This window comes from Myiozetetes cayanensis, unplaced genomic scaffold (assembly GCF_022539395.1).
Source record: "Myiozetetes cayanensis isolate MyiCay16 unplaced genomic scaffold, myiCay2020 scf6-25, whole genome shotgun sequence".
NCBI classification, from domain to species: Eukaryota; Metazoa; Chordata; class Aves; order Passeriformes; family Tyrannidae; genus Myiozetetes; species Myiozetetes cayanensis.
The window spans coordinates 59,339,242-59,366,238 of record NW_026087853.1 but is presented as its reverse complement, the minus strand read 5'-3'; the positions used below and the strand labels follow the sequence as shown (position 1 = coordinate 59,366,238).

The 26,997-nt window shown below is 41.1% G+C and overlaps 1 protein-coding gene across 7 annotated transcripts in view; it reads left to right on the top strand.

Annotated features, from left to right (window-relative positions):
* Positions 1-1,047: 1,047 nt before the first annotated feature.
* DNAJC24 (DnaJ heat shock protein family (Hsp40) member C24) overlaps positions 1,048-26,997 on the top strand; it is a 38,809-nt gene continuing 12,859 nt past the window's right edge. For 4 of the 7 annotated variants that reach the window (XR_007631400.1, XR_007631399.1, XR_007631398.1 and 1 more), the window contains exons 1-4: positions 1,316-1,458; positions 2,822-2,962; positions 20,472-20,610; positions 26,651-26,719. Coding sequence is in view for 4 of the 7 variants with exons in the window: in XM_050334882.1 (XP_050190839.1) it covers positions 2,870-2,962; positions 20,472-20,610; positions 26,651-26,719 (301 nt within the window). In the remaining 3 variants the exon portion in view is untranslated. Of the gene's footprint in view, positions 1,212-1,315; positions 1,459-2,821; positions 2,963-20,471; positions 20,611-26,650; positions 26,720-26,997 lie in introns of those variants that run through there. The other 3 variants (XM_050334885.1, XM_050334883.1, XM_050334886.1) reach the window with 3 other exon arrangements.

The window sequence follows — 26,997 nt, the reverse complement described above, 5'->3', positions numbered from 1 at the left end:
GGCAAAAATCACCCTGACGATCAGGCCTTGAGCTGTTTTGTAGACCTCATGTTTTCCACCCCTACCTCTATCCTCAGAGAAGAATTTAAATAAAGAAGAACTCAGACAAATTTTCCGTGTTCATCATTCAGCCCCGACTGTGCCACAGCCTTCCTGTGCTGGTGGTTAACGGGAACAACACCCCAGGAACATCAGCCCCAGTTCTCCCTGATGGTGTCTGCACAGCCTGGCTGCTGCTCTCTGGAATATCTCTGGAATATCTCTGGAATATCTCCACTGAGGGAGACTCCACACCCTCCCTGGGCAGCCTGTTCAGTGCTCGGTCACTGCACAGCAAAGAAGTTTTTCCTCGTGTCCAGGTGGAACTTTCTGTGCATTAGTTATTGCCTCTTGTCCTAAATCCACCTACCCTGTACTCCTGTACTGAATAAACCTGAAGGCATGGTATTTTAATATATTATGAATACGTATCTATAAATATACATTATGTAAAATATGCCTTTACAAAATATTATATTTAATTTTGCCTGGACTGGTGTTTAGGTGTTTCGCCAGCTAGGTTTGACCGAGATTCCGAAACCCGAAGCGGCAACTTCAGCTTCATTTTTACCTTTTTGCTTGTTTGCTTGTTTGTTTGTTTGTTTGCTTTTAACGAGGAAACGTCTCCACCTACGTCAACATCAAAAGCCCTGCTTTCCGAGCTTGTTTTTGTTTGTTTGTTTGTTTGTTTGTTGTGTCATCAAGAGTACGTTCCTCCTTCCCCTTTCAGGACAAGCATTTCCCAGGAAGAAACCGCCCTCACGGAGCCGGCACGGGGGAGCGGGGGAGGTGGGGCGTGAGGAGGAGGAGCCCCTGCGGGCTGGGGGGCGAGGCGGAGAGCGGGGTCCCGTCACAGCGACACCCCTGAGGGCCGAATTCCCGAATTCCCGAGGCCCGGATTCCCGAATTCCCGGATTCCCGAGGCCCGGATTCCCGAGGCGTTGCCATGGCGACGCGTCGGGGCGGTGCTTCCTGCTCGTGCGGCGGCGGCCGCGGCCCGGCTGGAAACAGGCGAGGCGGCCTCGCCGCTGCCGCCCGGCCGAGCGGCGGGAGGGTTGTTTCCCTCCGGGCGGGCTGCGCGGGACGCTGAGGCCGGTGCGGGGCCGGAGCGGGGCCGGTGCGGGGCAGGTGCGGGGCCGGTGCGGGGCCGGTGCGGGGCCGGTGCGGGGCAGGTGCGTGTTTGGGGCCGGGCCGGGCGCTCCGAGGGGCTCTGAGGGGGCACGGCAGGACCGGGGCGGGCTGAGGGGGATGTTCCGGCGGCGCCGCGGCCCGGCCCGCGCCCAGGCGGCCTCGCTGCGGAGGCCCGAGGTCCTTTTCCTTCCAGCATTTAAAAAAAAAAAAGAAAAAAAATTTATAAAAGCTGTTTATTTACACAGCTCTTGCCTGCCGGAGGTGGTGTTTCTTATCAGGGAGTTCATGGTAAATCATTCCGCTGTACCCAGCTTGAAGCTCGGACACTGCCGTGCTGTTACTGGCATTTAATTCTCCTGTTTGGTTTTGTGTTTTTTTTTTTCTTCCTGGGCCATTAACTTGGTGAGAGAGGTTTTACTTAGAGACCTGAGCTAACTTTATGTTTTGGTTCGGTTTTGTTTATTTGTTTTTACGTGCCCTATTACTTTAATAGTAAAAAAAAAATTAGTTAAAGTCTTCTTACCCGGCAGGATGATGGAGTGTCCATGCTGTGAATGTCATTATATTCATATATCATTTCATTTATTAATATAATTTCATATATTTCATATTATTTCATATGTTGAATATCATTTCATAATAATTATTCCATATGTTGAATAGTATTTCACATGAATTATTCCATATGTTGAATATAATTTCATAATAATTATTCCCTATGTTGAATAGAATTTCATAATAATTATTCCCTATGTTGAATAGAATTTCATATATTTCATATTAATTATTCCCTATGTTGAATATACGTCATATATTGGTATTAATTATTTCATACGTTGAATATGTTTCGGGTCTTCAGTATATTGAATATTCTGGGCCTATTCAGTATATTCATATTTCAAAATCAAAAGCGTGTCTTTTAAGAAAGTGTGTATATAAAAGGGATTTCTATAACCTGGGCAGCTTCAGAACAGTTCGTTTTAGATGCAAAATGATTTTTAAAAAAGAATGGGTTGCTGAACTTAAATCACTTCATGGAATGTGAATTAAACTCTTTTTTTTGTGCAATAGTTCCCATGTTGAGAACTATATACGTGGATGCTGATGTTATTCCTGGGAGCCCAGCTGACTTGGACTTGTTAATAATATCTGCTTGTATCAGATCTTCTTTTGAAGCGTGTAGCAATTACTAGATGTGGTTATTATACCTTCACCTAGGGAAAAGAAGCTCACCATAAATCACCAAATTGAACAGGGTTCAGAAGTTTTATCAGTCATGCTGGATATAAAATGCTGTTGGGTAAACAACTCTCAGGAGTTTGGTAATTCTTGGCTCATTAAGGTACAACTCACTGGCAAGGAGAGTGCCTTCCCTGCCAATAAAATCTCATTGCATCTCCTCTTTAACTGCTTGAATCGTGGTAGCCAGAGAAAAGCCTTTGTTCCTGGGAGTTCAAAACATAGCAAAATAAGATCCAGGACACCTGTAAAGGAAATCAGGAATGATTTTATTTGTGAAGTGTCGCCCCGTCAGTGCTGGTGCTTGAGGATTTACAGTCTGTTCCATGATCCTGGGGTTTGCCACAGCGTCCTTGCTTTTGCTTTTTCTGTTTCGAATTGTCATTCTGGTTTATTTTGTTTTCCTACCCAGTGCTAAGGAGGCAGTTTCAAAGGCAGTCGGGCAGTGGCCTTTGGAAGGATGGCACAGAAGGATTGGTACCAGGTGCTGGGAGCCAAACCATCGGACAGCCCTGCGGAGCTGAAGAGGAAGTACCAAAAACTCGCCTTATTGGTAAGTGCGTGTTGGTTATTTAAGATGTGCAAAAGTGATTTTTTACAAACCACTGAGCTGCCAGTTTTGGTTTTACTTTTTTTTTTTTTGTGTCAATACCACTGATCAGAGTGTGTTTATAATACCGGTTCCCTGAAGCTGGTTCAAGTTTGAAGTGGATAATGAGGCACACAAATCAAACAAGTCATTGTTTGTAGCAGTCACGAAATTTGCTGACTGATGTTTGTGGTACTTCCTATCAGTTGTGCAGTTACACTGGGCCGAATGCAACCCTCGAGTACAGGAAAACCAGATGCAAAGAACAACATGAAATTTTTTCCCTGATAGCCTGCAGTCACGGAATAGAAAATGTATAGAGGGAAAATAGGTTAATATTAAATTTTGTTTGCAAGTTTCTGGTGTGTTTTTGTGGAGCCGTGTTCTTGGTTGAGCACCAAGACTTCATGTTCTGTGAATTCCCTTCATTTTTTTGAGCTCCTGCTACATGTACATAAGAATCTCAGAGTTCTGCCAGGTTACTTGGTGTGATTCTTGGTTATTCTGTTTTGCTCACTTCCCTGAATTCAGACATTTTGCTCAAAAGATGCTTTTGCCTGGCTTTCTGAGGAAAACAGAGTGTCTTGTTTGATACTGTTGACTGTTTTCAACTGAATTTGATAGACAAATAGAATTCCCAAGGTAACTGTACTCCTGAGTTTCTTGAAAACTGGTGACCTGGTAGAGAAGAAGAAAGGAGGTGAGCAGAACTCACTTTTATGGGAAAAACTCCCTTTTTTTTTGGGAAGCTGCTAGGTAGGCTGTCAGGATTGGCAGAGTGGTAGAGCACACGCATGGCAGGTCTGCCTTGGTTTGAGGTGTCAGAACAAATGTGAGAAGAAGTTGGGATTTAATGTGAAACAAAGGATATGACAGTGATCATGGCACTGAGTTTTGTTAGACATGAAATTCATGGGCTTGGGGAAGTATTTGTTTATTTTGTTATGTTGTTATGTGAGTGGTTTTTATAATTATTTTATTTCTAACCACTCTAAAAGCAATCTTAAAGTTTGGTCCTTTCACCAGAATATTGCACTTTGACACATTTTGATATTCTCGGTTGAATTCTCTCAGCAGCCCTGCTGTCCTGCTCCTTCTCAGTGCTCCTTGTGAACTTATTTCTTTGTCTGAAACGGATCTCTGTACTTAGTCTGAAGTCTCAACACCTGACAAGATGTTTGTGTGCAGATATAGGACATAAATCCTTTGGTTCTCACTTTTAAACATTGGAATAATCAAAGTAGGGGAGGGCTTTGGAAACCAAGCTTCTTAGTTCCCCTTCTAATAGAAATCGTTGTTTTCTTGGACCTCCTAATGGTTTTGTTCTATTGAATTACTGGTAAATTGTGAATAGAAGATGAATAATGATCTGTTTGTTCTTAATGAAGGTGATGGGGGGACCACAGTGTAAAATACCTTTTCTGTTCAGACAGGGAGCTAATTTAAACAGAATACTGTAATGGAATTAATGTATGTATTTCTTCCCTATGAATCAATATGTTGTAATGGAATTAAAGTCACATGTAAAGTATTGTTCAGAGCTGTTCCTGAACTGAAACTACATAGTCCCTTTCCTGGATGAATTTTTAATAAATGAAGCTTATCCTTTGTGTCATAGAGCTGTACTTTCATGGAATTATCTTGAAGTGTATGGAGTGAGAATTGTCAAAATTTACAACTGTCTGTCTATATCTCTAACTGTGGTTTTAGAAGATGAAAATAATCTTTGAATATACGAGCTTTTCTTTAGCACCTGTGTGTTTCCAGCCTAATTGGTTTGTGCTCTTTATTTGGAAAGTCAGGGAGAAGTGTCAGAGAAAATGAATATGCTTTGTTTTGTTTTTATTTTTTCTTTTGGTGTCTGTGACGGATCTCTCTGACCAAAAAAAGCCACGCTGATGTTTACTTGTAGGTGTTTTCCCAAGGCAGATCTGCTGCTTGTCTGTTGTTGTTACCATATGTCCTGTCTGTGTTCATCTTCTTCTTTTAGCTGAGCAGACTCTGCCTGATTGTCTGCTTGCTACTGCAGCATCCAGCACAGTCATTCTAAAGCCTTTAAAAGCACGGTGGCAATGAAACCATCATTATTTTTAGGGACCTTAAAACCCCACATGGTTCCAGGGGGAGAGTCAGTGCCACAGGTGTTGAGTGCAGGGGGTTCCACGGCTGAAAAAGCTGTGAGACTTTGGTAAATCAAGAGCCTGCCAGGCCATGTTAACACAAAAAATGTTCTCTCTGGTTTGGGGATTCGTGAGCTGTGGACTTCCAGATATTGGTGGGATATGTAAGGGAGGTGTTGCTGTGTGTTTGTCTTATCCTGATGCTGTTCCCTAAGCACCCAGTGTTCGTGATCAGTCAAAAGTACAGCACTGGATGGACCTCTTGTCTTACCTTTTGTGTGCTGTTCAGGTGAAGTCACTCCTTTCTCCCCACACATGTGCTTGGAGTTCTTGGTAACTCCACAGCTCCAGGAGCTCCCTTGGTTCTCTAAAGCTGTCCCTGGAGATGGTGGTGGTGGTACAAGCAGTGCTACCATTGGCATGGGTCTGCATCCAGGTGTTTTTGGGGACTCTGGCAGCTGAGCACAGCCTTTGAAAAGATTTCATGTCAAATTTCGTGTTCAGCACAGAAAGTTTTCCAGTTTATGTGTAGCAGCCCAAGTTAATCTCCTGAAGAATTGTCCTAATCTCAAAATCCCAAACTTTGTAAAGCAACTTGCAGCGTGGATACCAGTTGCAATGAATGTGACATTAATTCTGAAATCGTGGTGTTCTGATCTGTTCATTGGCATCAAGCAGAATAGATGGTGGGATTTATTTTGAAGCACAATTCTGCTTTTAAAATAAAAAATGGCAAATGTCTGAGTCCAAGGCTTTTTCAAATGATCCCCAGTGCTTCGTGGTGAGCATTTGCTTTTTGCCATCTGCTATTTTCTGTATTTGTCAACACATGTACCCTTAGCATCTTGAATGAACAGGCAGATGCAAATTTCCAAAGCTAAAAAGGAGTTGGAGATCTTGCCATATGCCATCCAAAACATAACTAAATCTGCAGTTAAACCTCAGGATTGACCTTAATAACACAAAGTAGCGTGCAATTAAAAATGGTTGAACTGTAGCTTTGTAAGAATGACTTCACAGGGGCAAATTAGCTTAAAACTGATGAGTTTTTGAAACAGGAGCTGCTTCTGTTAATTCTAACAAATGGATGATAAAAAAGGTTAATAACCCAGAACAAAACTGTGCATAGACACCCCACGAGAGTGAATGTATCTGCTTACCTTTTTGCCATATTTTGCTTTGTTGCACTTAGGTTTTTTTCATTTGGTCAGGTCACAGCATACATTTAAGTGAATTATTGTGCTATAGATAATGTCAAATCCATCTTGTTCACTCTGTCCTTAAGAATAGTATTAACTTGACACAGAAAACAGGTTTGGCTTAAAAGTAGGTTTGATGTTTCCCCACACACACTTTCTAAGTATTTAAACATCTTTATAAATAATTTCCTTGCAACTTCATGAAACTTAAACTTGTATTTGAAAACATTTTTTGTGTACTTGGCATGTACACATAAGTAAATAAAACATTTTTATGTTTATTTGACTCTGGATCATCTTGATACTGTATTATCCACCAAATTTTGAGAAACTGTATCTTGTTGAAGTGGTAGGGGTTTGGTCTTTAATCTTCTGTCTGTGTGTTTGGGATCCTTGGGATACACACAGCATTTTCTCCACAGTTGGATTGCACAGTAGTTTCAACAAGGTGATTTCTGAAATGGATAAACAGGTTTTATGCTCTGTACTTGGTTTTTCAATTAATCCATTCAGCTTTTAGGAACATGCCTATGTTCCATTTCTGAATCTGTATGGAATTAGTTGAGGATAAAATTAGAGTAACAAAAGTAGGAGATTGGGGAGAAAAAAAAGTTACACCATCTTATTATTGGCACAATTTTTACATCCCCTTTTGGTCTAGCACTTTGTGGTCAAAGAACGAGTTGCCAGGTTGTTTGTGAATTTCCACCTAACTGCCCTGTATCTGAAAACTGCTTTTTACTGGGAATGAAGTCACCAAACACATAAGCTTTGTCTAGCTGAAAATCAGGTGTCTATTCCTGTTGATGCTGATGATATTATAGGATACCTTTCAACTGGAAAAAAAATTATTGTGCAGGAAAATTATATGCTGCTGTTACAATGTGTGCCCTAATCTTAAAGAAAATCCATGTAATTTGAGCAGGCAGTATGCAAGAAGCTCTTATTTTTAATGTGGTGAGGAAATAAATGTGCCATTTAACACACAGTGTTACAAAGATTATCTCTCCTATCAGAAGGGGTGGTGTGTGTGTATAAATACAAAGTGTTAAGGGGCTCACTTGATCTATTTGCAAGAGTAGAACATTTGAAAACAGGGGTGAGAATGACTCTCAGCAACCATAAGGAAAGATATTAATAGAAATTTAATTTAATGAAGCATAATAACTTCAAGAAGAGATTATTCCATGGAGCATGTTTAGGGGAAAGGCGTATGACTTTCTGAAGAGAAAAAAATCCATTGGATCTTATTAGATTTGTGTACATCTAAATTCTGCAACCACAAGAGATGCAGAGGATGTCATATATGTAAAGTTAAAGGGCTGCTTGCAGGACTGTTGTTTTAAAGTTTGCTGCAAAATAAATCCAGGATTACTCCTGAAAGGACCTGCCTATCGAGGAACTTCGTGCTGAGTTCAAATCGAGAATTTGAACCTCCAAAATGAAAACACTTTGAGTTTGGTGTTGGAAGTCACATAAAAATGCTTCTCACACTGAAAATCAGGCAGTGTGTGTATTCCCTTTTTAATAACCCTTGCAGGGTTTTTATTTTATATTTGAACAGCAGCAGCTTACTTTTTAGAGGTGTTTAACAGATCATCGTGCTTGGCTAACCCCACCTCCACCCAGCTGGTAGAAAGTGGATTTGTAATTTGCCAGTCTAGACAGAATAAGTTCAGTGCAGCCTGGTTGGAGCTGGACTGAAGTCAATCTGATTGATTTCTAAACTTAATCTGTTTACTTACTGGTTATTGTCCAGTAATAATGGGAATCCTCTGTAGATTTCAGATACATACATAACAGAATGGGCAGCAGGCAGTAGAAATGTGAGATTTGGCTAATACATGCTTGGCCTTTGATGTCATTTGTACTCTGCAGAGGAACCTGATGGCTCTCTTGGGCATTTTGTGCACTGGTTATGTAAGTTATTAATTGTAACAGTGTATTAAAAGAAGGGTCTATACTGTCTTTGGTAGACTTTTAGTGAAAGGTGTTCAATACTCACTGTGTCCTGAGGCAGCATAAAGTTAAAATTCTGATTAAAAATAAAATCTGAAGCACTAGCTCATTTAATCCCTCAGCAATGCAAGTGTTCTTTCCCGCTTTTGAAGGAATATTTAAGGGGGTTTATACTGTGCAGCGTGCTTTTTATCTCATTTCTAAAGTGAGGCATTTGAAACAAAAATCATGTAGAAAAGATAGGAATTGAAGCACAGAGAAGGAAGCAACACAGACCAGTGTAACACTTTCACATCAGTAAATGTTCTGATTATTCTGACCTGTTCAGCATTTTCAAATCAGAAACGACTGATCAGAAATCCTGTGTATTTAAGTGCCTGCATCAGAAATGTTAAGCACCAGCTCAGTTATTTAAAGAAGCTGTAACCCCAGAACACGAGTTTGAAGGATACTAAAAGTGAAGGGTAGAATCAGTCATCTGGCAATAGCTGTGTTTATATAAGGACTCTTATTGCAGTTAAATAAAGTCAACCATGTTTGTGTTGGATCTGAGTAGTTAATAGATTTTAAAAATACTGTCATGTGATGTAGTAACCTGTAAAACTCCGTGTTTTTTGGGGACTTGTATTTAATTTTTTTTTATTTAAATACATTTTCCAAGTGCAATTTTGCCTTATGTTTGAAATACATAATATAATTATCACAGAAAGTCGTTAAAGCAGCACGTTCTCACATTCCATCTTTCCTTCATCTGTGAACAACTTAGAGCCAGAAAAATCATGATTTGAATGACATAACCATCCCACCCTCCATCTTTTCCTTGCCTCAGAGCATCAGGAGTGTTTTCCCCATGTCCCATTGAGCTCAAATGCTCAGCTGAGCTCGTTTGAACTGATTTAAGGAGCAGGTGAATTCTGATACCTGATGGGTTGGCATTGTAGTAAGAAAGTTCACCTTTCTGCTGTAGTCTGACAGTCATTTGGATAGACTCTCACTTCATTTTCAGTACGTTAAAACTAATGTTTTAAGGCTGAAAAGTGAGATATTGACTGACTGTCCTCAAAAACGTAACCCTTTTATTGTTATTCCTGATAAATTAACAGTAATGAAAAAATTCAGTCTGTGTTGGTTGGATTTATGACCTAAGAATGTCCCTGGTCAAAGATGGTGCAGATAAACCAGTTTTCTGAGCAGCATCTTAACTGGACATTTTTCTTTTCTTGACATAACACTGGATAGTAACTGATCAGGTGTTTGAGGGGAGGCTGAACAAAAGCTTAATTAATTAACACCAAACTAGTGGTCAGTCCAGATAGGAATGCGTCCTTCAAGCCACCACTGTGAGGAAATCCAACCCAAAGAGTTCTTCGTGGTCTCTGATTTTAAAGGTTGAAAATTCTGAAGATCTTTCAGGTTCATTTGGCACTGCCAAAGGTAGGAAAGTGCTGTCTGCACAAAAGGCTGTGGGGCTTAGGTTTTTATTTGGATACAGTGTAGAATGTTTACCAAGGTATTGACCAAACTAAGGTGCTCCATGAAAGCAGGTGGTTTCTTCGTGGGTTTTGCACCCAAATGCTTTCTCAGCTGGGTGCTAAATTCTGTTAATATGTAGCTTTTCATGTCCATTTTAAAAGTTATAATTCAATCAGGGCCCAACCTCAGTCAGGGCCCAGGTTTCAAAAGGCTTCAAATACTGGAGAGAATCCCTTAGAGATGGGGAAAGCTGAAAGAAATAGTGTCAAGAAAACAAAACCTCAAAACTTCCTGCAACTTTTGAAGTGTTATGCAAATGTTACAGTTATGGTTGCTAATAAATATATTTTTTAAAGAAGTCCTCTATTCTTCAGGGCCTTGTTTCCACAAGTGTCATCTGCAGCTGAAGTGCCTTTGTGACATTCAATAGTGTAGATTGTGAGAACAGGAACAGATATCATAAAAGAACTTTAGAAATTCCCTTTTTATTTTTATTTTTACCTTTATATTCCTGTAAATTTTAAATACTTGATTTTTTTTTCTTCTTTCCTGTGCTAGTTTCTGATGGGTTTTCTATTTCTTTGTCTTCTCCTGCTGTGTAGTGTAGCTTCCAAAGGGCTTTTTAAAGTACTTTTGGAGGCTGTTGGGTGACTCCTCATAGGAAAATGAGGAGCTATGGAAGTGAAGAATATGAAGGAGAAGCTTTTTCTAAAGATCTACTTTTTGGTAACCAAAGCTTCTGTTTTTTCTCCTCATTTTCATACCTTCATTAGCCAAATAATTCCTGTCTTGAGGATGCTTTGCTGCAAATACTTTGGATCACAGCAAATGCTTCCTTGTGGTAACAGCAGTAATGTAATCTGAAATATTTCTGTTCTGGTGGATTTTATTTGTCTCAAGCAAAATTGGTGCTGAATAGCAGTGGTTATTTCTGGCCCCAAGGTTATGGAAAAGATTAATAAGCTGTGTTAAACACACAAGCAGTTGAATATCGTGGGGGAAGCTCAGGTTGATACTTGCATAAGAATTTCTGTAAGGAGGAAAAAGGCACAGTTTTCACCAGCTGGTTGATCGCTGAGCAGCATCCGAAAAAAAGTCTTAGAATGGGGAAGTTCTGAGAGAGAAGGAAAATGGAACTGTTGTCTGTTATTTTTCCTCAGATAAGGAACATTTCCTAGGAGTAAGAATCATCTTGGAGATGGACAGTGGAGGCTCTAATCAGTGTCAGAGCTGATAACAGCATCAGGTAGGGCAAGGCTGAAGTTTTTAAAAAGCTTAAAGATTGGCTGTGTTTGGGGAAAGGAGAAGAAGAAGAGATGGACTGAAGTAATGAATCAAGAAGATGAATTCCTTGCTCTTTTGTCCAGCTGTCTTTGGATAGACATCCTCTGGGGAAGTTGAAACCTCTGTATTTAGAGCTCCGATGTCACAAGGAACTCTTCACTTTCTGTTTCTCCTCTTTGCAAGTGGGAAAAGCAGGCTCCTTCCATGTTCCCTGCTAACTTCTGCCAACTCAGTGGGCACGTTGAAAAAAAGATTGATTGTGGACTAGGAAGGCAGTTTAAGACCTGGGATCATTCTTTCTGTGGCAGTGAACGAGTCTCACATTTTGGAGAGCGTGCTTTGCAAAAAATCAGTGAAGGACCTTCAAAGTAATCGTGATTTGGGCTGTTTTAACTTAAGACCACTCTTCTCTTTTTTTTTTTTTTTTTTTTTCCTTTTCCAAATACTTGTCACGTGAAGCTTTTCAATACTGAACTGTTGAGGTTGCTTCAGAGGTGCCGTGCAGAGGAACAATGACGTGCTCTGCTGTAACCCGTCAAGCATTAGGTGGCAGTAGCGTGTTGTATTTGGCAGCTGCTTTGTCGTTTCGGCTTCTATCTCCTGGTGCCTTTAGTGCAGTGTCATCAACGGAGAAAACGTGCCTTTGGTTTCTTTTGGTTTTTATAAAATGCTGATTTATGGGTCGTTGTGACTGCGTGTGACTGTAAGGGCAGCTGTTTGGGCTCTTGTGTGCATAGGTGGGATTAGCAGGCTGTAGGATCTGCACAGTATTCAGGACTTATTTTCTGGTCCCCAGTATCTAACAGTGATAACATTAACTGCAGATATTCTGGTGATAAATACGAGTGTTAATGGCCAAGTGAGTTTAGTTTTGCAGCCTTCACTTTTCCATAAGCTGTTACCATTTCTAAATGTAATACAGCCTGTGAGATGAATACATTTGTGGGGTTTTTTACTCATGTTTACTCTTTATTCTTAGATAAAAAGAAGCTCAGGCTCAAGAGAATGCTGGTAGGAACATAATTAACCTTTCAGCACAGTGGTGTTATTGTCACTCCAGATCTTGGACCAGTGCAGTTACCTTGTGACCCTTTTGGAGGGTGTATTTTCCCTCCATCCTTGTTTCTCCCAGGTAAAGGATCCCGAGGATTTCAGAACTGGTGTTGCTTTGTGTTAACTGGGCAGGATGATCAGTTAATAGAAGAAGAGCAGGAAAGTGTTGACAGAACATGCCTTCTAATTAGTACCTGATGGACCATGTAGGCCACAGAGCCCAGAGTGTGATGTCACTTCAGGGTGGCAACGAGACAAGACCTTTATATGCAAAACAGGCCTGTGGAAAAGCCAGGGCTGGAAGTCGGCATTGCTGGAATATTTCACTTCCCACTGGAAGCCTGGGGAAAGCTGGGGATGCTGAATCTCCTTCAGCAGAAGGAGCACATAGCAAATTATCAACCCTGTGTTTTGTGCAAGTCTTGCTCTTAAGTCAGGTAGCCTTTTGTTTGTTTAGGTCCCTTTAGATGTAAGAGGTGACCTACAAATAGTTGGGTTTTTAAATAAAACTGTATTTTCTTTTTTCTCATGGTGGTTTTTTGAGTAGGGAGAGACAAATACTTGGGCAGTAAGATTTCCTGATGGCTCATGTGATAAAAGGGTGAACGAAGTCATTCTAAGTTAAAGAATCATTCTAAGTTAAGAGCAGCACCAGAGTGTTTTAGTGTTCCACCCTCACTGGTTTTCGATTACATTGTAGTGTTTAAGAGTTTTTCAGTTGAAAACTTAAGTCTTTCCAAATGGAAACCCACTTTGTGTCTAGCAAGGTAACATGCCAGAATTATTTAGTCACTGGTAATTAGTGTCATTTGTATAAATATATTGGTAATTAATTAATACTCTTCATTCAGAAATTAATTCATACATTTGTATAACTATATTGGTAATTAATTAATACTCTTTGTTCAGAAATTCTTCCTCCAGCAATAGAACTTTAATGTTTACGTGTTTAAAACAAAGACTTTTTTTTTCAAAATGAACTCATTTTCTTGTTCAGTTTAAACTTCTTCGTTTTACTGAAATAAACCCTTCCTGTTTCAGAATACTTTTTTTGGGGGGGAGGGTGTAAAACAGTGTAATTTTTCTCCCTGCCCTAATTTTATGAGTTCAGCTGGTGAAGTTGGAAAATGGCTTCGTTCTGTGACCTTTCAGTGAGTGCCACAGGGTGGGGGCCAAGTGCACGTTTGCCACCTTTCCCCTTGCTCATCACAGGTGGCTAAAACGTGCTTCTCTTAAATTTCCCTGCCCAAAAATTCAAATTTCAGCTTCATAAACGAATTTCTAATTTGGCCTGTGTTCCGATTTAAAAATCCATCACAGAGTGGGCTTCTGCAAGGAAGAGTTCAGCCCTAAAGCACAGCAGCCAGTCTGGCTGGATCCTGCTCTGTATTTCGTGCCCACAACCAGAATAAATGATCATTTGGAGGCGTTGTGCTTGATTGCTCACACAGAGCTGACACATCCACGGCGTGGGGAACACCAGAGATGGGTGGTAATGCTGTTACACACTGATAGGGACTGGTGGCCTAAAGTATTCAGCGGGAAGTGGATGTAAAATTAGCCAGAGAGTAAACTTCTAAGTGTAATTATATAGCTCTTGAAGTGCTGGGTGTAATTTTAGGAAGAGGAGGAATGCCCCACGAGCTTAACCATCCACACTTGATTCCAGAGTTATGGGAAGGTGAAGACTGAACACTGTCTTTTTGTGGAGAGAGAGGAAAATGGGGTGCAAGCACAGCAGACTGTCAGCCTGCTGCACTGTTTTGACTTTTGAAATTATTTAAGAGTGGTGGTTGATTTCTTAGATTCTTACAGATGTGGCTTAAATGCTGTGGTCATGTGGCCACTTAAAGGAATTTTGTTTTAGGGCTTGTAATTGCTTTCTTACAAAAATGCGTCCTCGTGGTCTGTAAATAACTAGAGAAATGGATGCAATTATATGACCCAGTCCAGCCCTTGTTTAGCAGTTAATTTCTCCAGATTTCTATGAGCATTTGTTCCGACCTACACAGATTTGGTTGTTGGTTTAAATCTCGCCAAGGCTGGTGGTGTCTTAATTGCTACCACAGAGCAGCCATTTGGCCTGTGCGAGATGGATGTTGTCAAGGTACCTTCTGCAAGGCGGACATTCATCCACTGGGAATGTATCAAGAAAGTTTTCATTAATTGGTCCCTTTGTTGGCATTTGTGGCAGAGCAGCCAAAAAACTGAGTATGAACAGACACTGTGTCAAGGGGTGAGATTTATTGGCAAGTCCCCCTAAAAACTGGTATTTACTACATATATTGTAAGCGAGGGGCAAGAGGAGTTTCCTCCTAAGAACAGCCTGGCATTAAATTTATTCAGATTTCGTATTGGTTTTGTAAATTTTATTTTAAAGGCGGGGAAATGGAACAAGAATTCAGAATCAATCGGAAGTTAAGTAGGAAATAGCTGGTTAATATTTTTCTTCTCAATGTTGACTGTCTTGCAGCTTCTCTTTAACGCGATGTGAAGTGTTGTGATGAGCTCTGTGGTGCACAGGCAGATTTGCATGGACCTATGAATGCTTCTGTCAGATGAGAACCACTTGACAGTTTTTGCCCTGCCTTCATTAGCTTAACCTGTAGATAATAACAATTACAGTTGGTAGGGTATAAATGTTGGATAAAGCACGAGAAACGTTTTTGAACATAGTTTCCGATTTTGATACTTTTATTTTCGCGTTAACTTAAGGCATTTTGGTCTTGTTGCTTTGTTAAAAGGATGCACTTCATTGTATTGCAAGGGACATCCTGGTGTGATCTGTGCATTTTGTCTCAGGGCAACACCCTTGTTTGTTGCTAAACTTTGAACAGACCAAGACTGTTTGCATCAGGCTTTCTGTTCTGCTTGCTTAGGCCACTTTTGTCTTTGAAAGAATTTTATATCACAGCGAGTCATAAATAAAACAACAATTTAGACTTATTAACCAAATTGTCTTATGTTGACTCTGAGGGAGAGTTCTGATTCTGAAATTTGAATATATTGCCTGTTCAATATTGAGCTTTGATACAAGAATAAATAGACTGAACCTCCAAATACTGATTTCTGAAAGTGCTTGGTATTACTCTGTGCAATTAACTTGAGGGATAATATTCTATCATTTGTTCTTATTTAAAGCTTAGGTTTAGCCATTAAATGCACTTCCTTCCAAAGCACAACTACTTGGATGGATCTAAGTAATCATCTGGTAAAATCCTCCTACTGGCTTTGCTCAGGAAGGTGGGGCACATCTCCCTTATTCCAGTGTAGGCACACATCCCCTATGGAAAGAAAACAGGAATCCAAGACTTGTCTCAACTTGTCACTTCAGTTTAGCAAGGTGATTTCATGAGACTGTGGATGATTCCAGAGTTAAAAATCTCTATTAAATCAGATAGTTTAGAAATTTACTGTGCTGTAACTGTTGGTAATGCTGACTGCTTGATGGTTACTTTATGACTCATGATAGTTAGTCCAGAATAGTCTAACTTTTGAATGTTTGAGCTCTGATGGTTTCCTCATTCTTCTGTGCCCCTCTTTACTTTCACGTTTTAGAACCTTAATAATGGGGGTGTGGAGGGACAGAATCCAAAAGGTCCATAACGAAAATTTAGAAATCTGAAAGTACTTCTCCAAAACAATTGTCTCAGGAGAGAAGATCAAGGATTTAATGCAGCCACATCTGGTTCATCCTTTTTTATATTACTTTTTGTTTTCTGCTGAAGATTTCTGCAAACACTTGACAGCTTTGCATAAAATATTGGAAAGTAGGAAAGACAAAGCCGTAGCAAGTGGAGAGAACTCCTTAGTTCATTCCGGGAAAAAAAAATAGAGCTGATCTCCCTTCAGTTTCCTCAGTCAGAAAAAGTAGAAAGTTTACATGGCATGTAATTTCAGCAGGAAGTGTTTTACAGTTATCTGTGCAATACACAGCAGTAGATGGAAATGTTGTTACTTAACTTTTCCATAAGTCAAATAAAATTTGGAAGCAATAGTAGTTTTCCTAGAAAATAAAACCTCTTGGTTTGACATGTGGAATCAGAGATGTGGCGCATCCTTGGCCTTTAAAGTGAAATATCCTTTGTACACGCAAGGCGAAACAGCCACGGTAACGCCCTGCTCGAGAAGGGACAGTGCTTTTTCAGCCTCTTCTAAATAATCAGCCCTTTCAGTTTGGCATGTTACGAGTAAAAGCAGTTACATGAAGTGGTTTAGCTATCATGTGTGCCACAGTTTAGCAAGAGATTACAGATTTAGTGTAAACCTTCTGCCTCTGTGCCTCCCCCTCCCCTCCCAATAAGCCGTATTAAGTTGATTCTCACTGGGCGCCGTAAACGTCCTCTGAGAAAAATACGTTCACGAGCACCAGTAAGAAATGTGCATTGAATTGATTTAACTAGAGCGTTTCTGCTTGCTAATTTGAACTTGATTAAAATCAGTCAGCCCTGTTAGATTTATGGCACGAAGTTTCGGGAAGGGGGACGGGGACCTTCGCGCGTCACCGCGGGGCTGGAGCTGCTCGGCCAGGGCTCATCCAGTCCCTCATCCTGCGGTGTGAGAGTTCTTAGGGCCTCTTGTGTTCAGTATTCACCTTCCCATACCTTTGGAATCGAGCGTGGACAGTGTACAAGTAACAATATCATAAATAAAATAGATGTTCTGGAAGTCAAGGCATTTTTATAGAGTCTGCACTTTTCATTGTTTGAATGTAACAACATTAACGCCTTTTTCTGAGACAGAGAAGGTTTGTTCACTTGCTGGTTCTTTACTCAGTTGCAGGTATCCAAGGCAGTAGATGAGCATAATGAAATAGAATTAATTTACCTAAAAAGTTTTCCTTGAAAAATGTCTAACTTTTCCAATACTTGTAGAACTATGAACTGAAACAGTATCTGGTTTTTTTAGAGTATGTTTGCCAGGTGATACCTTGTTTCTCACTGTATCCAACCTGCTGAGAAGGACAGTGCTCTGTACATTAAAAATCAAGACAGTTGAATGCAGTTGTTTGATAAAGCTCCAATAATGGTACTGTAATTGAGTTTGTGGTAGCCTACCTCTCCTGTTTCCCAAAGAAAACGTTGCCCATTTCACCAAGCCTCCAACAGATACTGTTTAAAGTGTGTTTTTCCTTTGAGCTTTGACCTTCAAGGTTTTCAGATTTTGGACTTGAAGGTTTTCAAATTTTTGTGGTGATTTCAACAGCTAAAGCAATTGAAAACCCCAAGAATCTGGTGTTGAATAACTCTTGGACCAAGAACCAGAGTCCTCAAGAAATACTGTGACAATGTGACATTTAAGACATAGACATCAGGGGAGGGAGCAGTAGTATTGTGTGTGTAAGGTAATTTTTATAGTTAACAGATAAATGAATATATTTCCATTATCAATCAGTCTATTTTTTAACATTCACAGGAACTGCAAAGCATCATATTATATGAAGTGATATATGACCTGAAGTGATATAAATTCCAGACAGTCTTTAGTAATGGAGGACAGTCAGCAAATTACTTCTAGTACAGGTATAATAAAGGAAAAACAGCTTGGGCATATATCTCCAACCTTCTTCCTTCTCCCTCCCCTCTGTTGGACTTGGGAAGAGATCCTTTGTTGTTTTCATAAAGTCCTAATAAATAATGTGTTAGTAAAAATTATTTTTGAGCAGGGTGACTGGGATGAGTGCTCAACCAGAAGCTCTTTTCACGGAGGGATTGCTGCTTAAAACTGTTACCCATGTGCAGCTGGAAAGGTTTGAAATGCATCCAGTTACTGAGGAGGTGGCGGTGGGTACGAGTGATACGAAGATAACTTGCAGGGCTTTTGAGAAGGGAGATCGCAGGAGACACGGAGGGGCTCTAACATTTTGAGTGAAAAACTTACAACTGGCTGCGTGGAGGGAGAGATGAGCAGGAGCTCAGGGTGAATAGAAGGAGGCAGGTCGAGTAGAAAACAGGCCTGTCTGCTTGCATTACGGAGCTTGTGCGTGGTGGCAGCTGAGATTAGCCCAGAAATATCAGGCCGAATGGGAAAAGGGGAGGAGACAGGGAATATCCATCATATCTCACCTCTCTCAACACCAGAGCAAACCCCTGGCTCTGCTGAGGCAGCTGCTGGGGGGGCAGATGGAGCAGGACCAGAAGCAAGAACGTGGTGGCCAAGAGGGAGGGAAGAGATAAAAAAAAAAGAGTGTGGCCTGTTCACATCTGAAGGGGTAACAGAGGACATTGGACTGCCCCCCTGAACTTCAGCCACTCTGGGAAGGAGTTCTGTGTGTCTGAGCTGGGGTCTGAAACAGCTGGAGAGGGGACACCTCGCTGGTTGTCTTGGAGAGGAAAGAAGGGCAGGGGAAGTTGAACCAAGACTGGATTTTTGCTAGAAACAATCATCCTTGATCAGCGAGCTGGAGAGTAGGAAAAGAGAGGCAGTAAGAGCAGGTACAGAACAAATTCAGATGAAATGGGATCACTGGGATTAAACAAAAAAAAAAAAAAAAAGAGGAGGATTAGAGTAAAATAGCTGAGGCTTAAGGATTTTTTTCTTAGTGTAGATGTAGTCTGCTAAAGGCATTAGATGGTAATAGAGGAAAAAGTCCAACAGAGGAAAGAGCAAATAAATCCAGAAAGCTTGGAGACCAAAATGGAGACAAATAGATAGACATAGAAATGTGCTTTAATTAGTAGGTCCCCTACAATGCAGTTGATACTAGTTACATGAAATTGTATCTTTCTAATATAAACTTGCTAATGCTACAGATTTTAAATTTGCCAAATCTGTAGGAAAGGAGTTAAAAGCTGAAACCAACCAGGTAAGGTTTTGGTACAACAAAGGAGAAGTGTGAGCAATTTTGTGGGAGTGTTTGCTCAACATCCTTGGCAGGAGAGGAGCCAGCATTCCCAGTTCTGCTGTGGGCAATTGGTCAGTAATGTTTCCATGTACTTGGAAGAAACTGATCTGAGTTGTGGTCTTTGTGGCCAGCCCAAATACCTGACAATCATCTCTTTAGGATACAATGACTGAATGCAATGACCAAAAGTTTTTTTGTTTGTTTGCACCTTAGACTTTGGTCATCTTCAGCTGGGGAGATTGAAAAGGGGTCCCCTAAGGGATGAACCTTTATGGATCACAACTGTTCAGCAAGTCTGAGGCTCAGTCTCCAATGCAGAGAGGTGGTCCTTTTACATTTTGGATTTTCTCTAGCACACAGGATATTGGTGCTCTCTTCTTTCCTTTCCAAAATTCATTATGAACTAAAAGAAAGAAAGACATTTAATCAGAAATCTGCTTAAATCTACACTTGTAGAACAGGTGTTCCAAGTTTCAGTGCCCCAGCTGGTTGTGGTATAAAGGGCAGCTCCAGAATAAGGGATATATCTTGGTTTATAACACAGTTATCAGCTGATAGGCGTGATTATATTGCAGCTGTCTCATTTTAAATGCTGTTTTCCTGTTGGTCCATCACTTATACTGAGCAATTTAAAATATCAAGGAAAAAAAGATTACTGGCATTGAAATAAAGCTACTGGAAGATGGAGCTTTTGAGGGTTCCTCTTCAGTAGACATTTGAACCACAAGTCAGAGTGTCCTGCTCAGAACAAATGGTAAAGAAAATGTGTTACCATTTTAATTATTATTGCCTGTTTAACGCGGGATTTCTTGCAGCCATGTCCTTGAATAACCATTTCTTAACTAAAATGACACAATTCTGTAAGCAGTGATCCATGACTTTAAATATTTGGAAGGGCTATTGATTCACTGAACCGGAAGAAATTAAAGATGTTGAAGCGCGTTTTCAAAAGTAAAATTACATGTAATATAAATTATATTTGATCATGTATATTTTATTTACCATTTAAATCACACACACAAAAAAAGCTAGGCACATGTAATCCAGCATTCAGGGTATCTGTAATAGCCTTAACTAAACACTGGTGGGTTTGTTTAAACCAGCTCTGTGGGTTTGTTCAAACCAGAGCTCCCAGCACCTCCTCTTGCTCCCGTGTCGTGGTCCTCTGCAGGTACCTGTTTCTGTTTGTGGTAGTCACTCTCTGCAGGTAAATTGCCCATAAGGCCAGCGATTCCATCAGCAAATTATCCAGAAAATGCCGCCAGTGCTCGTGGTGACATTTGTGCCACCGGTGGTTCAGCTGCCATTCCGGTGGGCTGATTGAACTGGCAGCTTCCTCTCGTGCCCGGCGCCGCCGTCCCCCTTCCTTCGGCACCTCAGCCCAGACCTTCTCCTTTCCTCTGTCCTTTTAACTGAATATCAAATGCATTATTGATCGCTGCTCTCCCACCCCTCCTCGCTTCCACTCCCCTCAACTTTTTCATCTTTTTTTTTTTTTTTTTCCTCCCCTCCCTCCCCCTCCTTTCCCCTTTGATTGGCAGTATCACCCAGACAAGCAGGAGGCAGATGTGCCGGCAGGAGAAGCGGAGCAGCGCGTGCAGCGGTTCATCGAAGTCGATCAGGCGTGGAAAATTCTGGGGAACGAGGAGACAAAAAAAGAGTATGACCTGCAGCGGCGTGGTAGGTTCCTGCCAAGGAGTGGCTGCGCTGGCAGCAGCTCTTTAAATAAGCAGGGTCTGGGAGTGGTAGTTGAGATGGTATTTTAAAATGCTGTTTTGGTGCTGAAGCAAATGTTTCTTTCGCTCCTGTCCTACTTTCAGGCCTGGATCCATTATTTATAGCTCTTGCTCCACATACATCGGCTACTGAAACCCCTGAACGGCTTCCAACAAAACGTTAGGGGGCATTCTTCCTAATAGCTTGAATTATTATGAAATTTATACCAATTGCAGAACCTTAGCCCTTTTTATTTTATTAAGGTAGCTTTGTTAATTGTTCTTACTTTTAAGCCTTGCACTGCATCTTGTTGCAGTATCTTGGGTATGTGTTAATCCATTTGTACCCAGTGTTCACTGTGCAGGGGTTGATAACCACTTCAGGATCATTAGGACTCATTCTTTTTGGTCATGTGTGTGTTACAGTAGCTTTCAGAATTCATTTGTAGTCCAAAGTAGCCCTTTTAAAGCAGGTTTGTAAATAATATTCCAATATAACACATTAACCAGGCAGCTCTAGCATGCATTTCTTTTTATACCTCTCAGAAAATAGCTTCTTAAAACAGTGACAGGCTGTTGTGAGAAAGAAAGGGGGGAAATGTAGGTCAGGTCTGTCACACATGGGCTACCATTACATGAAGTGATAGGCTGTCTTTCTGCTCTGGCCTCGGGATAGGAGTCCCTCAGCCTTCCATTAGAACCTTCAATAAATGTATATCCACCCTCCATGTTAATGGGGGGAGTCAATAAGAGTGTCTTGCCTGTGGGGAAAACACTCGGTCGCGCTCGGCAGCAACACGCTCCGGTCCGGCATTGACGTGGAGCCACCACCACTTCTGAACGTGTCTGATAAAAGCCCAACTGTCTCTGCAGCTTGTTATTGAATTCCCTGCCATTGTACGTTGGCACACCATCAGACCTTCCTCTCTTGTGCTGATTTTGAACTCCCCTGCCGCTGCCGAGCCCAGGGCTTGGAGACACAAAGCCGTAGTCACTGTGGCAGATATGCATCACTGCGGGAGAAAGAGAGGGGCAGGGAATTGTATATCCACAGTAGCGACTCCCCAGTTAAATCATCTCCCACTCCAGACTTTGGGTGGGTTTGGGAAAAGAGGGGGGGGAGGGGTGAAGATGGAGCTGTCGAATAAATATTTTAGAAGAATGGGAAAAAATTGGATCTTGTGCTAATTTGTTGTGTAAACGGTATTAAGATCAGACTTGGATAATTTTTTCATCTCAGTTATTTTTTTTTAAATGCCCGCATGTGATGCCAGGACAGGAATTTCTGCTGCCCGGTGCTCTCATCCTGTTGTACTCTTAGCATTGTGATATTGGCTTTGTACAATTTTCACAACTTGTACATGCATGGGAAAAAAAGAAATTAGAGATTAGTTAGGAGTCTTTTCCGTATCTAGTGAGTTTTACCTAATGCTTAAATCCAGGCTATGAAGTTCCATTTTGCTTGGCTCAGCTTAATCCACTGAAGTAGAGCTACATCAAGATTTTAATCAATTAGTTTGTTTTCCCTTGGAATTTAAGGGCATTGCCATAAATTAGTTTTGACAAAACTTACTCTAGAGCAACCTGAAGATTATCTGTATTTTCTGAGATCCTTTTGCATCCAGATGAGCTCTTCAAAAACCATCTCAAGATTCTTTGCAAGAGACTTAGTTAATAAAAAAAAGAGAACAAATCGTACCTTTGTTTTTGCCAGTGCTTGGTAATGGGATGTCAATGGGCTAGATGTGTTTTAAGACAGAAAGACCCAGTGTTCCAGACTGAGCCACACATAACATACATGTGCAGCATCCCTGCATTCTTCCCAGCATGTTCCCTGGCAGCAGAATGATGGGGAAATAAATTTCTAGCTCTCTGAATGCCTGTCAAGCTGCCTCTGAAGTCACGATTCTAGACAAATTCGTAGACACTGCCATAAAAGCTCGGGGAAACAAAGGGATGGAGACGGCAGCTAAGGGGAATAGCGATGAGAGAGAGAATGCAGCAGGTTGGGAAGATGCAAAGGAAGCCTCAGAAGCAGGAGCTGAAGGATGGCAGTGTGTGTGTGTGTGTGGCTGCCCATCAGCTCTTTGCACCAGAGTCTTTTCCCCATTTCACAGATTGTTTATTTGTGTGGACCTTCTTGTGCTAGAGTAACTAAATCTTAATGACTTGGCTCAGAAAATTCAGTAGCCACAGAAGTTCCAAGAAGCTGGAATTCTGTGGGTTTTAATCTTCTTCTCGTTTGAATTGTTGAGAGTAACAAGTGAATGTGCTTTTATATCTTAATACTGCTTTGCTCTGAAGGTTTCCCAATAATCTCTTATTTTTTTGTGCCTTCAGGCCACAGTATTAAACGGGAAGGGACAAACCACAAACTGTGTAGAGGTTTGGCTCAAATATTTATCCAGGCGTTTCTGATCTGGAAATCTTGGGAGAACTGCCTCTTTGTATGGGTGAAAACTTTCCCAATCCATTGTTTTGTCATCTAAGAATTATAGTGGGGAATCTTTTGCTTGCAGTCCCAGTGAAAAAATCTGCAGGATGGAAGAAAAGCTGCATAACAATTTTACCTGTTAAGAATGGACTTCTTTGTCAACAGATTCTCTTCTCGGATTTTTCCATTCTTTGTTTGGTATCCCATTTAAAAAAGGTGAATATGCAGTTAAAATCAAGCTTGACATTAAGAATTACCAAAAGGTTTGCAGTGAGTGGAAAAAACCTGTTTTACATTTTCATATTAGAAGTCACCTGAACCCTGGAAGTTCATGCTTTTGGGACACAGCTCCTCCCCTATATCCTATCGAGGTCCCTTTGAGGAGCAGCCCCGCAACTTTTGGGGGATTTTTGTTGGCTTCTGTACAAAGGAACTGCATCTAAACAATCACGTTGTTAAGATAATAATAGGAGTTAATTTTGTGTTTTAATTATTAATGATTGATTTTTATGTTTTAATTATTAATGACTGAATGATTAGCAGAAAGGTCACAAAATTAAATTTTGTGAAATTGGTGACTTAGAACAATTTCTGATGATAAATGTAGCAAATCATTCTAAGCTAGTAATGGGATTGACACTAAAACCAGTTGCTCTGTGTCTGATTTTGTGTGGAAAAATTTCAGAATCTAGGGTTTGTTTCCATGTGTGGCTCCAGTGAGGTTCTGTGAAGGATAATATGTTTTCACATGATGATGGACACAGATGGCCATAAATCATAGAGTGGCCTGGAAAGGACCTTAAAGACCCTGTAGACCCTCAGCTGGAGCACAGGCCTTTTAACTCTCTGGAGTTAAATCTCATCTGCTACAAGCAAAGCAGTATTTTTTTGGTATTTCTGTATTTTTGTTATGAAAATTCTTAACACGTGACTTTGTTTTCATTTCAAATTAATTAATACGTAATTATTTTAAATTAAGTCAAAAGACTCAAACTTAAATAATTGTTAAGCAACTGAAAAGCCTTTAGAAAGAATTTACTTCTGAAAACATACAGGTTCCGAGTACTGTGGTGATTTTGATGCTGAGCAAACGCTATGAATGATATTTGACTAACTACAAATCTTGGACTTCTTCAATTATTTGTTTGGTTTGGAAAAAAAAAACAAACCTGAGAATAAAGAGCTAGAAAAATCTTTCAAGTATTATGACTATTTTTACTATTACCATAAACTGTTAAAGGGCTTAAATTTCCATTTACTGCTTGCAACCCTTTCCCTAAAACTCAGCCTCAAACAGCCCAAGAAATATTTATTGTATCCTCAAGTGAAACTTAAATACCTTTCCTCTTTTACAATTTCTGAATGACCCAGCAAGGGCTCTGGTAAAGCTTTACTGAACCAAGCTGCTAATAGTTATTTAATGTTGTTCTGTGGCCTGAAAGAATCTCAGTAGATTTTCCCTTTTAATCTCTTTGAATTGCGGGCTCATAAACCTCTCTGATGAGCCTGCCGGTGTTTTCTGAGATCCTGCAGCTGAGACAATGGAGCTGCAGAATCCTTTGGGCCTCTTGTTGTCAGACAAATCCAAGAGATGGCAAAGCTGGGCAGGCTGTGCTGCTGGGGAATTGAGGCTGCTTCGGGAGTCGTGGTGGATGGGCAGGTCTCCCCACGTTTCCCCCTGGGTGTCCAGGGATGCGTTTCAGAGCTCTGTGCACAGAGTTCTGCAGCGTGAGCTGATGGCACCTGCAAGTCAAACCATGACTCGGTAGTGGTGACAAGGCCGGTCTCAAATAACCTGCCCTGGCAAAGGAGTGAAAAGGGAACACCAGTTCACTTCAGAGAACCCCTGAGGAGGGAGCTGTGCTTGCAGTAACAGTGGTGTAGGTGAAACAAGGAAGGGCACAAGAAGCAGGAGCCACTGTGAGAGCCATTAGGTTGGATGTTGTGCTTGTGAGCTCCCCAGACTCCTACCTGGCTGTGCCTCTGCTTTTAAATAAGTGGCCACATCTGGTTTTGTTGTCTTAAGGTGTATCAGATTGGGTAATGTATTCACTAGAACTAGAAAATAAAAACAGCTTCCTCCAACTCTGGAAAATATGTTTCTCTGCTTGAACCAGACAGGCAAATAAATGCACTGTGCAAAACTGCCTGACAAGAGCATTTCCAGGATTGTGTGTGAAGCCAAGAGTACAAACTGAAAACTTACATCTTTTGAGATAACCAGTAAGATTTTCAGACTTCATAGAATCACAGAATATGCTGAGTTGGAAGGGACCCATCAGAATCATCGAGTCCAACTCCTGGCCCTGCACAGGACACTCCCTGGAGTCACACCCTGTGCCTGAGAGCATTGTCCAAACACTCCCCATAACAGCTGTTCTGAGTGAAATCCTGCATGAATTCCAAAGAGGAAACCCTGGTAGGTTTCCTACCCTAGCCAAAGGTGGTAGCTCTTTCCCCTTTCTTTTGACAGCAGTAAAGTATTGGGTCTGAGCGGGTTGATTTTCTTTCTTTTCACTGTGGCCTTTTCCTTACAGGTGTTCAGCAGAGGTAAATCAAAGAGGCTGTGCTGATTCTGCCATTATTTCCAACGTGCCTCACTTGTTTTAATCACCTTCATCAAAACTAATTTAGATGAGGCTCATTCTCAGGGATATCTAATGTACATTTCAGTTGAAAACAGAACAGTCAGTTGGTTTTTGGTGATGTCTTTCGCTTTTTAAGTATTATCTTTTATGGCTTCACTTGTAACTCTGTTGACAGGATCTCACATTATCAAGCTGAAGAACTTGCTGTGAACTCTGTACACGACATATGAGTGTGCTGATAAATGGAAAAAACCCCCAATTTGTGTTGCACACTTTGCATTTCGTGCTGTCAGCTGCATTGTACACTTCCCACTTCAGTGCTGGAACAATCTGGGGGATCGAGTGGCTGCAGATCTCACGGGTGCAGCCCAGAACTGACCTCCTCTCTGTGCTGAGAGACTCTTTTATCAGAGAAGAACACTTGCATTAGTCTTCCCCTACAAGTGTTTTTCATTTATCTTTTGTAAGGAGCATCTTTTTGCAGGAATCTCAGTGATGTTCTCATACACAACCTTCGCTTGGCGCTTATTGGAGGTTTTTATTTGGCTTCTCCTTCCTAAAGAAGAATGAGCTGCCCAAGGAGGTTGTGGGGTCTCCACCTGTGGAGATGTTTAAAATCTGACTGGACGTGGTCCATCCCAGTTCCAACTGCCCCTGCCTGTGCAGGAGGGTTTGGAGTGGGTGATCCTGAGAGGTCCCTTCTGACCTCAGCCATTCCCTGAATGAGTAAAAACTGCAGGTGAGCAGCCATGCACCACTGCAGCTCCTGGAGCTGCAGGTACAGCCAGGCTTTTGAAGGGCACTGCCACCCCAACACAAGTTTGCTCCTAATTCCACACACTTGGGATGTGCAAAAGTACCAGTTTCAGTCTGGGTGTGACTCTCTAGTAGTGACCAGATTGACTCCCAGGGATATAAAACTATTGATTTATGAGAAAGAAATAAGGGCCTCTATGTTGACCACTGTCATGTTTGCTTTATAGCAGATAACCTGACAAAAGAATGGCCACTTCATGAACAAGTTTACCTTGAGGACATGTCCTGGAATGAAGGTATGAATGTGCCTTACTCTGCTTCCCTTTCACTGTCACTGCAAATGTGCTCTATTTTTTCTGTATCTTACACCATTGTTGCCTTTACTGTAAGTTCTGCTTTTTCTGTATTTCCTCAGATGAAGCTGTCTTGCTCTCTGAGATGACCTGAATTGGAACTTAACTTCCTGTGACACTTGTTTTACATTCCTGCTCCATCTCTTGCCCCCACCCTCACCTGCAGGACCACTTTTCACCTACATCTCCTCTTGTAGCATAATTAAGTCATTAGATTCCTC